Genomic DNA, 15,744 nt, shown 5'->3' with positions numbered 1-15,744 from the left:
CGAGGGTGGCCTGGGTCTCCAGGGTCGAGCTCCACAGGGCCTGCTTCCAATGGGTGGGTGCGGGGAAAGGGGAGCGCGGGCAGTCACAGAGAGTGTAGTTGATAGTCTCGGGCGCCGCAGAGTGGGGAGGGGAAGAGGGAAGTGTGTGAGTGGGAGAGGGACGCTGTGCAGGGGAAGGAGTGCGTTTGGAGGAGGCGCCAGGTTCTGGCCTCCTCCTGTGTGAGGCTGGGGGGGGATAGTGGCGGCGGAGGAGGCGAATGCTGCGTGATCTCCCGGTACGAGATGAGAATGTCCCGGGAAGGCCGTGCTTGGTCTCCAACAAAGGGCCTGCTCAGGCAGTCATGGCTCGAGCTTCTCGGTTGGCCGCCTCGTTGGCACCTATTCCCGTATGGGCGAGAGTCAACGTGAAGGCGTCCTCCAAAGCGAAGCGGTCAGAAACGACCCCATCATTCACCTCCACGCTTCTTCAAGGCCAGCCCAATCGTCTTCCTCAGCGCAACCGAGTGTATTGGCAGTGAACGCATCTCCTTCATTGCCCTACGTGCTGTGGCGTTCTTTGGGTGCACTTGGTGATACAGCCACATAACTCTCGAATCCCGACGTTTCGAAGCATTTGGATAAGCCGTACCCCCCATGTTGCTAAGCCTAGAGAACTATAGGCTTAGCATTGCGGCATACGTATATAGTTGGCTGCCCCATTTACTAGCTGCGGCTGGGTGGCAATCCATAATGCATTTTTCTTCGCGCTATCATACCCATTTCTTGTAAATTTATTTTTTGTCGGGGTGCTGCCCACAAGCTGTTCTATAATAAAACCGGCCCAGACGGCAAACTAGCCAGTTTTCTAGGTTTCACATAGAAGGATGTTGCATGTTGACATCAGGCCCCCTTGGCTTTACCATGAACCTCAATCAAGTGCTCGAGAAGTAATAGTTGTAGTTTTTCATCACTATACTGAGCGCAACCAAGACCAGCGATCAGGGAGAGAGTCGAAGGCAAGTGTGCCTCAACTTGCACTTCTGTGTAACTTTTCTCTATAACAACGGAAGCAGCAATTTTCCACCAACCGTGGCAACTGTCTGTTCCCCGTTGCGACTGCATGCGTACGTTTTCTCAAGTGGAGATAAAACGCCGCAGCATCTAGCACAGAAAATTCTCAAAAGACGAACAGCTAGCCATAAGAATTTGCGACGAAGGTTTCTAAGGAGACTCCTTACTTGTTGCGAATACGAAAACATGAATGTATGCCGAGTGCTTTTGACCCCTTGGTTCCACCTTGCATTTTCAAACGGCCTTGTAATCTTTCCACCAGAGATGCTCTGCTTTGTGGTGCTCCATCACGCTTTTGAATGGCTTTGATCTGTCTCCTACGCGTTGTGTGGCTGCTTGTTTCTGCTGCATTGTGACAGGAGAGTTGGCGATGGTGACCATGGTAAATTTCACTGTCTGCTCACTCATTCAGCTGCATTCTTAGTATGTGGTGTACTGGCATGGATGGCCATCTGTCACTACTTTAAAGCTCACGCTATGGAATGCCTTGTGCCTTGGAACGCTTTCCATGTAGCCATTCCATTGTTATATGCCAAGGCCAACAATGATGCTGGATTTTTCACTCATTGTGTAATCTCAAGTTAAGACGGGAATTCCTTCGCTCAAGGTTTCTCCACCAATTGTTCAGTAAGCTTGGGTTAGACCATGCTGCCTATCTTAGGCCCCTTCGAACAAGAAAAACCCGTTACACGCGTGGCCTTTCTTTAACCCCGTTTTTTTGCCAGAACTAACATAGTCAGGTTCTCGTTTCATCGCTTGCACCATCGAAGAATACAGTTTGAACTCAAGCGTCACTGTCCCAGACTGAAGTTTGCAGCGTTGATACGGTTGTCTTGTGAATTATCTAGCATTCTTTAACTCCTACCGTGTTTTTCTTTTTGCTGTGCCACTGTAATTTACGTGTTTCAAAATTCACGCTACTTTTTACCACTGTTTTTACCCTGTATTACTGTATTCCTTTTTTCAGTATACTTTTGCACAGAAGTGGCTTTTGTAAAACTGTACCTGTCTTGCCGCTCGTGCTCGGGCTTTGTAAGCCTGCAGTATTGAATAAATGAAATGAAATGATGCTTTTGTATTCAAAACAGACAACAGTAACCAAAATGCTGTACTTTTTCAATGCCAGTGGTGCTAGCTGCTGGTCTTGGAACTGCGCACAAAGCATAAAAATGTGCTGCTGGTTTAGTTGGCACATATTGCTTCAAGAAAAAGGGTGCTAAAAAACCACGACAGAAAAAAATGGAGGATAAAGAAACGGGTGCGCTGTCATGGTTTTTGCTTCAAGTTTTCGCTTCATATTGCTTCAAGAAAAAGAGCGCTCAAAACCATGACAGCCTACCTGTTTCGTCGTTCTTCATTTTTTCTGTCATGGTTTTTAGAGCCCTTTTTCTTGAAGCAATCAAAAACCGGTCCACACCATGCCGGCGCATGTGTCGTCGTTCTTTGTTTTTTCTGTCGTGGTGTTTAGCGCTGTTTTTCTTGAAGCACTTTGGCCCACTGCTCTGGGGCCAAACAGGGGTAAGTTGACTAGCCTGCCATCTGTCGACAGAAAGTTGAACTAGTACTCAAGCACTTGCGGCTGCTTCCGCAAGTCAGAAAAGAAACATAAGTGAAGATTACCTAATTTAATGTTCGGCAATTTGAAAAGCAAGCATTATTTTGTGGTAAATGGTTAGCTGAGTCCAGTTTATGCCCCTAACTGGGGGCCAATACACTTGCTTGTCAGCTTCATCGAACCAGGGCTGCTTGCACTGCTTGCATTCCGCAGCAGAGTTCCAGAAGTGCTCTACTACTGCGTAAACCATTTATAACATAACTGCTTATAGTGCAGGACTGGATATAATGCGGGTTTTTCTGACCACCGGTGTGCCTCCAATAGAACTCAATGCATAAGCATACTGCTTAAAACACAGCTGGCCGAAACACAATACCGTTTGCAGTGTGGTTTTTCGGCGAGTCCTCCGATCGGCTGGCGCAGCTGGGGCAACGTTTTAGCGTCGTGAGAAAGAAGCAATCAGCCATCTGACACACAGCGCGTGTTCCTAGCTCTCCACGAACTTAGACATATAAAAAAAAAAAATAGTGTGCGTCTTCCGTTTGCACTCACGTGATAACCACAACTGCCCTTTGGTTGATGCACCTTGGAAGATAGCGGGAACCCGCTTCCCCTCCCCCACAGGTTAAGTTGTTTCTGTCAGAGCATTGCGCAGGTGATAAACAAACACGCTTTTTCCCTTTTTGAACATTTGGAGATAGTGAGCCAAGACGCCGAGGTTATACGTTGTGCAGATAAGCAACTGTCTCGGAATCGCAGACGCAAAGTGTGGTAGAAAAAAAAAAAAGAAAAGTCTCACTTGTGTTTTTTGTCCCACAGTGTCCGTCCATAGACGCTAAGAAATGCGGCCGTGCTTCCTGGAAACACGAACACAAACGAAGTTAAAGCTGTGTTCGCCTTTCGTAAGACTGCACTTGCAGCTACATTCTGAGAGGTCTAGACATCTGCCATACGGAATAAGTGTTCGTGCAGAGCAAAGCACGGGTAGTGGCAGCCGGGGGTAAAAACGTAAACGCAGCTTTAATACAAAATAGCGACACGTATTTATAAATAGCAGGTGGGCTTCACAGCTGCAGGTACTCGCTGACAAACGCCTTGAAGATCTTGTTCAGGTTGTTGATGGTCGGCTGGTGCAGGTTGGCCTCGTTGTCGTCCAGCGTGTGCCACACGTCCGGGAAGGGGTTGGGGATCACGTGCACGATGGGGACGTCTGCATACAGAGGGGGACAGCCGACTGAGAACCTCTTGGGAACCTCTCAAAAGGGACACTCACCCGTTCACATTCCCGCGAGACTAACCACTTCACAACCCATCGTGCACTTATAAGAAAGGTTTTGCGGCCCCTGAAGGTCCTCCAAACAGCCTAGTTTACTTACTTACGAAATATGTCACTTGTTTACTTAAATAGATAAATAAATAAGACTTGCTGGACAGCTAGCACCACCCAGTGACAGGCTCTGGATAAACCAAAACGTGTTTGTTGTTTATTTTTTTATTTCAACAAAAAATTATATTTTACAAAGAAAAAAAACTAGGCCATTGGGAACATTTTCACGCATCTCTGAAAAATTTTGTGTCTGTACCCGATGCTTTTCAAGGCCATGGGTGATGAACATGTAAGGACCCTACGAATGTGGTGAGCTGAGTCCCCCTTAAACACAAAAATTTTGGCCTGTCTGTCATTGGATTCAGCTGCTGGGCCAAACGCTTACAATTCATGAAAAAAGAAGTGCATATGGGCAGAACCAATCCAAACAACTAAAGCTGCTGACTCTAGTTATACGTGTCCCCATTGAGGCAAAATGTAAGTTAACATAAACCGGAGCTCCTGTGCTTATTTGACGGGGTGGGGGGAAAGAGACGACGCATTAAAATTGGCACCGAAAGGCTCCAGAAGGTTCGAGATAACAGCAAGCACAAAAGGAACAGAGCTCTTGCTCGCACTGTTGCAGGCGCAACAAGAAACAAAAAAAATGAGAAAAAGGTTGCTCCCTGTCCCAAAAGCACAAGCAAGTGCGGAGGCAGCAAAATGGCTGAGAAACACTGGAGATCCAATTGCACCAATTGCAAGTGCAACTGGTCCAGCCAGAATCGCAACTGTACCAATCAGAAGCACAACGGGTGTGATATGAAATGACCAGTCCATTTGCTCCTCCCAATTGGAAGCCCAGTTGGTCAAAAAGGGACCGTTCAATTCCAATCAGACTTCCCAGGGCACGACACCGCGTAATGCATTCGCAAGTCGGCCCTCGTTACAACAAAGTAGCATAGGGGCAGTAAATTCGTTCGTTATATCCAATATTTGTTGCAACAGCAGAGGTAAAAATTGGCTTGAACAAATCGGCAATCTCGGTCATGCAAAAATCCTGAATACTAAGCGCATTATAGCAGGCTTCAAACCCGCTATACCTGAGGTAATCCTTAGCTGACTCTTTTTGGCCTTTTCAAACTAAATGGACTGGAACATGGCAATATTAAATTACGACAGAGCAAAGTGCGTTTGACAAAATAGGCCTGTGTTCTAATTTATTTGGAGGAACCTGCGATGCTCGCCTGGCGGCTATTCACAGCCCTGCGGTATGAAGTTTTCCACACTGTCCATGCACCAAAGGGCCTTGTCGACTTCTGCAGTTTTACAAACTGTTATCCTCCACTTTTTATATTCTGCTTTTTTAACCTAACTACCAAGTTAAAAGCCGCGCGTGAACCAAATATTTCTTCGCTAGAGCCGACATCACGCGTGGCTCTGGCGGTTTCGGCTTCCTTATAAAAAAAAATAAGTGTCGCTGAAATAAAGTGTGGCCAACCAAAGGTCGTATTTAGTTTGCCGTAGCTGGTAATTCGCTATATCAATGTTCGTTATACAGTCGAACGCCGCTACAACGAACTCCGCTTCAACGAAATTTCCGTTTCAACGAAATATTTCCGATTCCCCGTCAGCTAGCCGCAGAAGTCAATGCAACAAAGTCCTCGCCACAACGAACCATTTGTCAGACTTGCTTTGGCTTCAACGAAATTCTCGACGATTTGGGCTGGGTTTGAACAATTATTTTACAATAAAATAAGCATAATGCCAGCTATCTGTAACTTTTTATACATTCAGGACGCTTAGTCTCACCGAAGACGTTGCGTGGTGCGCCCACGCTGCCATTTACTTGAGACGCAGGCCCGGTTCGCCAAGCCGGAGCTACAGCCAATCCGTATCCAGTTGAAATCGCACGAATGTGCTCCGCTGCCGGTGCGGCGCCGTCATGTATGTGTTGTAAGCAGCTGCCCTTGTTGTTTTCCTTCTACCATTCTTCATAGCCAAGAGCAAAAATCATGTTTGCGTGTTTGGTCTTGAAGCCAAGTCATACTATCTTAGTCGCGAGCGCACGGTCATGTTAAATGCAAGCGCGTGCGTCTTGCCTGCCAAGGTCAGTAGCTGCCGTGCCCTGTCAGAGGATAAGATAACGGCACTGCTCCTGCCACAAGCAAGAGGGGGGCTTCCGACGGCCTTGCAGCTATCTGCAAGTAATCAGCTCAGTGGACATGCTTTGTTGTGCAGCAATATGTTTTGCGCCTGCATTTCTTCACCCCCCTCCGTAACGCGTTCTTAGCGTGCAGTGAAAAAACAGATAACCATTGGTATGTTCGCTATCCGAACAAACATGACGTCGTTGCGTGTCACTCCTTTTCCTAAACATTGTATTATGCTGCCAATGATGCGGAAACATACGGGGCTATTTTTCTGGCCTTTCCGTGGTGTGTTGGAGCAGATTTCGCCTCAACGAATTTCCGCTTCAACGAAATTTTTCGCACGTCCCGTCAATTTCGTTGTAGCGGGATTCGACTGTAACAAGGCTCCCAAAGTGCTCCGCACTTAAAAGGAAAGAAACAAATGGACGGTTGGCCCCACCCTAGACGCGAAACGGACTAGTGTAGACACAAGACGTTCCCCGGAGCGGACGACAGCGCGAGCACAGTGGGTACCCACTTTTCCTGAGGAAGGGAATGTGGTCGTCCTCAATGAGCGCCAGCTGGGAGGAGTTGACGAAGTAGTTGGTGCGGCGACCGTAGCTGGTCTCCATGGCCCCCGCATCATTCAGGCGGTTCTCTGAACAACGAACAAGGGAAAGAAAAACCATCCTGTGGTCAGAGCAAAGTTTTCGAGCGCTTTTTACCGTATACAACTAGGATACAGCAGATTCTCTCCCGCTTAGACTGAGCACTATAGACCAACAACCTTAAGCACATGAAAAAACATTCACAAAAAATAGGGAAACGTTTTTACTAATATAAGAGGGCCGTTAATGCCCCCAAACAATGTCTTTCCAGCAATGCGTTTGTGTTCAGAGGTGAAGCCAACTTTAAGAGGACTATGCAGACAAAACACAAGTTTGGTTCATTTCAAAGGTTGCCTCGTTAGAATCGTACTGACACCACTTTTAACGTAAAATTCACCGAAATAAGCTACATGACCAGCAAAAAGGGGATGGCCATGCAATCAACTAGCTCATTTCCAGCAATAGAACGTATGATGTCATATGTGCCAGCTCTGTGATTGGCTGAGGCCGGCAAAAGCAAACGAAAATTAGGCAGGGCCTATAAGCTTGCCGAACGAGCTATTTGCGTTTACATTTAGGGTACATTATTGCTATAGCAGTAAAAATGGTCGAGTAAACACAGTGGAAGTTACGAAAGTACACGTAAGCATAGAAGTACTGATGCGTACTGCTGTTGGTACTGTGTGCACTATGCTTGTTTTAGTTGCAAAGCAGTCCAGCGCTTTGGAGTTGCCTCAGATGACACTGGCCAATCGGTGTAAGCAACATTGCCTTACGTGACCATATTTGCCGAGTGAACATCATGTTTCCCGAAAACAATTATTTTCCACCATAACAAAAACAAGCCACGCACAAATATGGTCAAAAAACAAAGCAACGGCAGAAAACCGCCTGTCACGGTATGGTGGCGCCATCTAGGTTGACTAACGGTAAACAAGGCTCCACAGCAGCTTCAAGACCTGCTCTTGTGATGTCACTGCAGACGTTGAAAACACACGATTTGGCGGGAGAGTCAAAGTTTCAACTTGATTACTTTCTCAGTGAATACGGCATCGCCTGCTTCCGGACAAGCGCTTGGGGCACTACAAAGCACGAAATCTTTCGTATAAAACAAACTTTCACTTTGTCTGCATGACCTTTGATCTTTGTCTGCAAGCTTGATCCTTGCACGCTGGCTTCCCCACATCCTGTGTTGCACAGCCACTTACGGGGAGGGTATGGTTGCAGCCCCACTCTCCACCACCATGACCTTTTTCCCAAGCTGTATACCCCTCGCCACATGCCTCCCCTGACACAACGCGGCCACCTGTACGGCCACTGGAGTCGTCACTGTCCCTACCCACCAATCGCGCGTCTTTTGTCTGCTATGTAGAGATCCCAACACTCTCTCTTATAATTCCACCCATTAAAATCTTCCTTGAATGTTCTTAAAAATAGGAAAAAAAACTATTCAAGAAAAAATTACCTCCAAGTCATGAATACGAGAAGCTGTGGGGAATGAAATGTGGGAAGCAGGTGTTTTTTTGTTGCGCAATCACATACAAGTTTACATCAATTGTAATTCTCCTGTTGACCAATTAAAAATAACGCTTATTGAACAACTACTGAAACAAAAAATGCAAAATGTGCTTCCCCTGTTGGATAAGCTAAACATTCAGCATGACAGTGCAAAAGAAACGACCTTTCTAGCTGCACTTCATGCTGGGGAGTACCTCTCGAGAATTTCCTATCCCTGCGATACAACTCGTGATGAAGAAGTGGGGAATTATGGAAAAATTATGTTTTTGTTGAAATTGGGCCTGTATGGCATTTATAAGTACCCGGTGCTGTTCCCAGTATGGCATTCTGAGAAGAAAAACTGCAAATAAAAAAAAGTCATACGTAAAAAATGCGGTTCTGGACAATTTTTCGGTCCCATGTGTCCCTTAAGCGCGTGTTTGCAAAATTCCGCCTTAGTCCCTAGCTAGGTGTCATGCACATACACTTGCCCTTAAGCCTCAATAAAGCTTAGACAGCCCCATGTTCTGAAGCAACTGGTAAACACGGAAGAACTCTGAGAAAGTGGGAGGCCGTGCGACCCACCTATGTCGACGAACCGCTCGTAGACGGGCCTTGTGTCGGCAAAGTAGCTGTAGAAGCGTGGGTTGGGGGCGCCCAGAAGGTCCAGAAGCACCAGGACCTCCTGCAAGGGAACAGCATCCTTTCAGGGATAGTACCTCACAAGGCCCTTACAGGGCAATAGCGGTTCAAGAGCGTGAATTCAACAAAAAGAAGCAACATATCTGCTCGCTTTGCTGCAAATGTCGTCGGAAGACAATCCCATCTTGCTAAATTCAATTTCCCCTGCTCTCACACCTTTCAAACCAGTTGTTGCTGTTGCGAGCCAGAAGCCCTCCTTGTATTTTTGGGTAAATATATATATATATATATATATATATATATATATATATATATATATATATATATATATATATATATATATATATATATATATTTTAGTTTGGGTTCAGGCTAGTCGGTATCAATAATTCATGGCTTCTATATTTTATGACTGATTTGCCAATGCGTATTTTTTATTTACTATCACAAATATCAAGTACACACTGATTTTCAAAATTAAGAAAACACTGTGCATTTCTGTGTTGCATCATATACGACTGATGATATTTTTTTTTGCTCAACAATTTTGGGAAGTTTGAAAAGTGTGTTTCCACATTCAGCGGTTCGGAAAGCTTTTGCCACTATAAACGTCTTGTTCAGGAATTCTTTTCACTTTGGCTGGGTGGCTGAATCGGGGGACAGACAGGCAAAAATTGTCACGTTCAAGTAGTCTTTAACCCCTTAAGGGCTCATTAAACGAAAGAATTATATTCTAAAATGGGCAATTTTTTTAATGATGTGATATGCTTCAGTAACATGTTCAAAACAAAAAGATATTATATAAAATATTTCACAGCACATGATAGTTTTATTGCTCATTCTCCACTCCATATGATACGCTATACCTGGGGTATATCAAATGTATTCACAAATAAATTTCTGCACTTCCCCAAAGTGAAGGCTGGGTTTCAATTGCCGCGCAGATAATGCACTATTCCTCGATAGTTCACCTGAAGCTAGGTGAGGCTAGTATCTGCGAGGTAGCATTCAGAGCGCGGCACTACGCAGACCAGACAGCCTCCTCAGGGTCTATGCGGTACTATTCACTGGAGCTTTCCATCGTATCATAGCGGCTGTCTTCCCCTTCGGAGTCGCTGTCCATAAAAACGTCATCGCTATCCTCTTTACTTGAAGAATCAAACACACAGCCGATATCCTCATCCCTCTCACTTTCATCTTCTGAAGAAGACAGACTTTTCGCACCAGGACAGCGCCTGGATGAGGCCATGTTTGTAAAACGTGCGAGAAAGAAACCACCCGTTCCGCTATCTAGGGTGGAAACTCATTGAATACAAGCACCAGTGGTGGAACCCGTGCTGCCATCTATGTTGTAAATAGAAAAGCACCGTTTGACGAGCAGGGCTCGTCAAAAGCCTCTTGCAGCATCGCAAAAGACCCGTGACGAGCACAGCTCGGCATAAGCAAAATACTGGCAACTGCTCACGACGAGCTTAGGTCGTCGTAAGCCCTTAAAGGAGCCATGAAGAGAAAATGCAAGTTGGTTCTATTCGAAAGATTTCGTGTTTTATAGTGCCCCCAGCGCTTGTCCGGATACAAACGGTGCTTTATTCACTGAGAAATTAAACAATTTAGGTTAAAATTTTGATTTTCCCGCTCAATCGTGCGTTTTCGTGGTCCCAAGTGACATCACAGGAACCGACCGCTCTGCAGCCTAGAGTACCTTCATTCACGCATCCGCCGTACAGGGTAGAGACACGTAACGCTGGCGCCGCCATGTTCGGTTGCTCGCTCGCCGCCGAAGCAAGTCATTGTGTCAAAACCGCGCTAAAATTATCGCCGCAACGCGGTTTACTGAAGAAGTTTGAATCATATTGTCTGTTTCGCGTTGCTAGGTCTCGTGGGAAACGAAAAGAATAACGCGTTGAGCCCGTTGGCCCAATTGCGGCGGCACGGGACCGTTCAAAGGTTGTCTCCACACTGTACAGCGGTGTGGTTTGTTCCCGCGTTTCTTTACGTTCCGTTACCTAGATGGCGCCACCATACCGTGGCAAGCGTTTGGTTTGTTTTTGTCCGCATTTAAACCTGGCTTGTTTTTGTTCTGGGAGAAAATATTCGTTCCCTGAAACAGTGCTCGCTCGACAAATGGGGTCACGTAAGACACCGTTGCTTGCGTCAATCGGCCAGTGTCGTCTGAGACAACCCCAAGCCCCATAGTGCTGTGCAGCTAAACCAAAGCATGCTGTGCGCAGTACGAACAGCAGAACGCATCAGTACTTCTATGTTTACATGTGCTTTCGTAACTTCCACTGTTTGTCCCATAATTCTTATTGCTTTGTAAAGAATGTGCCCTAAATTTAAGCGCAAATCGCTCGTTCGTCTAGTTTGTAAGCTCTACCTAATTTGCGTCTGCTTCTGCCAGCCTCCGCCAATCGCAGAGCTTAGCTCATGTGACATCACAAATTCTGTTGCGGGAAATGAGCTGGTGGGTCGCATGACCATTCCCGTTTTTCCTAATTATGTAGCTTATTTGAGCGAAGTTTACGTTAAAAGTGGTATCAGTATGATTCTAACGAGACAATCTTTCGAATGAACCAAACTTGTGTTTTCTCTTCATGGCTCCTTTAAGGAGTTAAAAGTGAGACCAAGCAAGCAGCACATGCAGAGGGTCCAGAACAACAACAGCAAACACGACAGCCACAACGTCCACTGCATACACCCCCCAATGTTTGTGGCCTGTCTGCAAAAAAGCTTGCACGGATTCCTAATGTAGTTCCAGATATGTTTAGCACTGGACCCTTTCGTCACGCAGTGTATGCATAACAGGGCAGGACTGAGAGGCTCACACTGGATGCCAAACAGGATAAGCCTTCAACCACCAGCTATTAGCGCTCTGTGGTCCGAGTCGTCCAACTCACAAACTGAGTCAAACTGTCTCCTAGCACAAAAGCAACCTGCTCGTCGTTGGCCTTCACTTTCCTGGGAACAGTGCATTGCGCCCCCTTTGATAACAGAACGCTTGGAGTGGAACGGCATTACGCCATCAGCCACACAACTGAACAGCAGCAACGGAAGTTGCTCCCACGGCTCTTCCTCTGCCTGGTGCAAAGAGTGCGTTATACAGCGAGCATGTTGAACGTGACACGAGTCGTTTCCTCAGTTTTTTTTCAGGCTTAAGTGGGCAGATGGGTTTTTGCGGCCGAAAAACGGTCACAAAAGCGTTTTCTGAAATATGGCATTTTCGGCATCCACGGCCGCTTTTCCATCAGTTTGGGAATTTTCTCATCAAAAGGCACCATATTTTATTGTAAATAGCATTTTAAAGTGCACTCTACAGTTCAGTTCGCGCATAATTCGATGGCAAAACGGCACTTTTCCTGTAACACAAAGCTAGCATTTTGCCGGCTGTTATCTCGGCACCCAGAGCAGGTACAATTGTAATTATTTTTTGCTTCCGATACCTAAACGTGTGCAGAATACAATGTTGGAAACAAATTTTCAGTGGAGGCGTTGGAAAGTTATTATTGCGTTCAACTGACACCACCTGTGAGCCATTTCTGGCAGAGCAGTTCAGTATGCTGTGAAACGATGAAAAATGGCTAAATTAAAAAAAAAACATACATTTTAGTGATATTTCTGCCCAGCAACGTGGCAAGTACTTATTTTGTAGTTGTGACACAAAAAAGTGAAAATTAATCATTAATTAGCTCAGAAAATATTCACCTTGCACAAAAATATAATTGCAGATTTCAAATCAGCACAGAAAACTCCATAATGCTGCGCAGTTTTATTGCTTAGTGAATAAAAAACGGCTTTAAGACCAGTCTGTCCGCTCAATCTGCTCGCAAACTACAGCAGCATCGACAGACAAGTTATGCAAGAATAAATACACCATGTCAAGGGTTAGGCACAATCTCCTTTCAAAGTGCACAAACACGTTGACTGAAAGGTTTGCAAGTGCTGGGCTTTCCAGCACTGCGGAGCCATCGCGTGGTGAAGCCAACTTTTCCGCAGCTATCATTCGTAGTTTCTCGTGCCAGACGCACCCCCAGATGGCGCCACGCGTCACTTGGCTGCGCTTGCTAGGGACCTGATAGTCACAAGTGGGGCGGGGGGGGACGAGACCGAAATAATGGACGCACCATGCGGTCGATCTGAGTGGTGATGTCAGCGTTAAGCAGACAGTTCTCCAAGGGATGACCCTCGGTGCTGTTACGGTGCCAGGCGGCAGCCAGGTGGCGCGAGCCGTACAGCGAGTCCTGGGAGCTCCAGCGCACAAAGGCCTCCTCGCCGTCAAAGAAGACCAGCTGCAGCGTCAGGCCATCATTCTGCGGTGAAAGAAGTTAAAGTACAGTTGAACCCCTTTATAAAAGACACGTACCGGGGAGCAGTTTCTGTCTCTTATACGAGATGTCTCTTATAAGCAGGGTACCATGTTTTCACTTACTAATCAGACCCTAGTTCAATGTGGGCACCCTATGACAAAAACAAGCTCAAAAGAATGCTACAGCATGTTTCAAAAGATTCATTCTAATTTATGTTTGGCCCCCAGAATTTATGAAACAGTTCTGAATCTTTGTTTGCTTCATAACTGTATTTACACTGTATATTTTACAACCGATTCTGCAAGCTTTTTTTTCTTTCCCCATTTGTGAAAGATGAATCGTACATGTTGAGTTCACAAGCCTGATGAATAGGCGGAGCGCACAGCTTCTTCCGCTGTGTGCTCAGGCTATTCATTATGCTTGCAGGACTCAACATCTGCGATGCTTTTTGATTGGGAGCTATGCCAGTGGGAGAACCCGCATGTGCGATCGCGCTCCATTGGATGGCAGTAAGCTTCAACCACTTCTGTAAGTTGCATTTCCATTGGCAGGGCTTCTCATCGTCATTTCATAGCTGACTGAACCACTGTGTGTTTGCTGAAGTTATAATAAATAGCGACTGCAGGCGTCTGTCGTCCACCTGTGCTTCCAGGATGGAAGCAACTGCAATTAGTGACTGGTGGCACTGCGTCTGAAGTTAAAATGTCTATTACAAGTGAGATTATTGATTAAAGTTCAAGGATGACTTGTCCCTTATAACCAATCTTCTACATCCGATGTCTGTTATAAAAGAGGTCGATTTAATGGGAAAGATAGGGCAGCCAACCATGTGGGTCAATAGTGTCTCTTATACCCATTTGTCTCTTACATCAGTGTCTCTTATAACGAGGTTCAGCTGTAATTGGGAATGCTTTTTGAGCCCACCTCTTTTTTTTAACATCGGAGTCATTTAAGCTTGAGCTAGGTCCGGTGGCGTTAGCAAAAAAAATACCAAGAAAAAACTCCACCCCCTGTAAAGGGTGCATCACCACAGATAGGGTATTATAACAGTGAAGCCGGCTTTCGCACCTGCTCGAGTGTGAGCACAAGGGGCATATGCGTATGGGCACTCCTTACTATGCCCTTTTAAAAATGATAGTCTTTCTGGGGCTACTAAAATGCGAGAAAAATTGGCGCAACTTGCATTAGCAGTGCAAGGCTGGAGAAATGGCGGAGCTGGGGGGGGGCTGAAGAACAGCTGAATTAGGGAACAGCGTGAATTAGGGAACAGACCCGTGTGGAAGACATCCCAGTTCAAAGTACGCAACGAAACTGGGCATGGGCGGGTCACATCACACGCTTGAGGGGCAACGGGTGAACCATCCGTTTATTAACGGAGCGCCTGCCAATAGACCGTAAACGCAATAGGGGTAGGCCAAGGACTGCCAGCCAAGGTCGGCCAAGGAAGGATGAACTACGGGGGCAACGGGTGGACTCAGCTCGCTGGTTCATGATTTTGAACAAACCATACAGCACACACAAAACAGGGTGGGAGATTAGAAAACACGTAGGACACAGACCAAAGGCAGAACCGTCTCTGTCCTGTGTGTTTTCTAATCCCCTGTCCTGTTTGCTCTGTGTGACTTTTTTTTTTTTGGACTCGGACCGCTCACGGCAGACGTGGCTGGAGATCTGTGCAGCGGGCACAAGGCTGATGATGATAGTGGAGAACAGTGGAGGGGAAAGGGTGGCACCTTGCGCTTCTGCTCTTTCAGCCTCCGGTCCAGCACGGTGGCCAGGTAGATGAGCTGGGCACAGGGCACGGCCGAGTCCGTGGCCCCCAAGAAGACGCCCCGCTTGTGAATCTGTGGTGGAGGAGGAACAGCACAGGAACAACTTGGGCGTTACAGCGTTAAGGGCTGCCAGGAAGACAGTACGAGTTCAGTTCATTAAGAAGACTGCTTTGTGCCGATAACAACAATGTGGTCTAGTTTAGAACATGCATGTGGGGTTTGGGATCCAAAAGAGATAACAAAAATCTTGAGAAAATTCAAAGATCAGCGGTTCGTTTTATTTTCAACCGCTTTCGTCAGTCTGACACGCCAATTGAACTGATGATAACAACCAAATTCAAACTTTAGAGTGCCGAAGAAAAATAGAAAGACTAAAATTTCTTTTCTATTTATCTAGCAACAAAATCATGCTAGGCCTATCAAACGCCCTTGCTCCCCTACTCTTCGTGTCCTACAAGACGATATCATTTACACAGCCTCGCACCTATCTTTGCCCGTACTAACAATTTTAAATACTCTTTTTTTCCTCGCACAATAACAAATTGGAACGAACTGCCACAACAAATCTTTGAGTCTGGTAATGTTTTAAAATGTATCGCAGATTATTTTGAAGCGGATTTTGATTTTGTGTAATACTGTATTGCATATGTGTCTTATTTTTCCGCGCTTGTATTGTTAGCAATTTGCATTGTAATACCCCCACTCCTGCTCGGGCCATTTTGTGGCCTGCAATATTTTCCAAATAAATAACGATTTTATCACAAACTCCAAACAAAAAATTACGAACCCCTTTGTCTGACGACGACGATGGTTGAACGTCAAGCGTTCGCGTGAGGGATTCTTTGGTTGTTGTCTCAGTTTTGACTTTGACTCCCACA

General features: G+C 46.0%; 1 protein-coding gene across 5 annotated transcripts in view; it reads right to left on the bottom strand.

The window, feature by feature from the left end:
• Window positions 1–3,606: 3,606 nt before the first annotated feature.
• The window catches only part of LOC144164223 (glutaminyl-peptide cyclotransferase-like), a 42,903-nt gene continuing 30,765 nt past the window's right edge, over window positions 3,607–15,744 (bottom strand). For all 5 annotated transcript variants that reach the window (XM_077694737.1, XM_077694738.1, XM_077694736.1 and 2 more), the window contains 5 exons: window positions 14,828–14,938; window positions 12,912–13,097; window positions 8,734–8,833; window positions 6,582–6,701; window positions 3,607–3,815 (listed from right to left, as the gene is read on the bottom strand). In XM_077694737.1, coding sequence (XP_077550863.1) covers window positions 3,670–3,815; window positions 6,582–6,701; window positions 8,734–8,833; window positions 12,912–13,097; window positions 14,828–14,938 — 663 coding nt within the window. In that variant the 3' untranslated portion in view covers window positions 3,607–3,669. The remainder of the gene's footprint in view (window positions 3,816–6,581; window positions 6,702–8,733; window positions 8,834–12,911; window positions 13,098–14,827; window positions 14,939–15,744) is intronic.

Source organism: Haemaphysalis longicornis, unplaced genomic scaffold (genome assembly GCF_048455015.1).
Source record: "Haemaphysalis longicornis isolate Haplotype H1 unplaced genomic scaffold, Haemaphysalis longicornis Haplotype H1 scaffold_13, whole genome shotgun sequence".
NCBI lineage: Eukaryota > Metazoa > Arthropoda > Arachnida > Ixodida > Ixodidae > Haemaphysalis > Haemaphysalis longicornis.
This window is presented reverse-complemented; position numbering and strand designations above follow the sequence as displayed.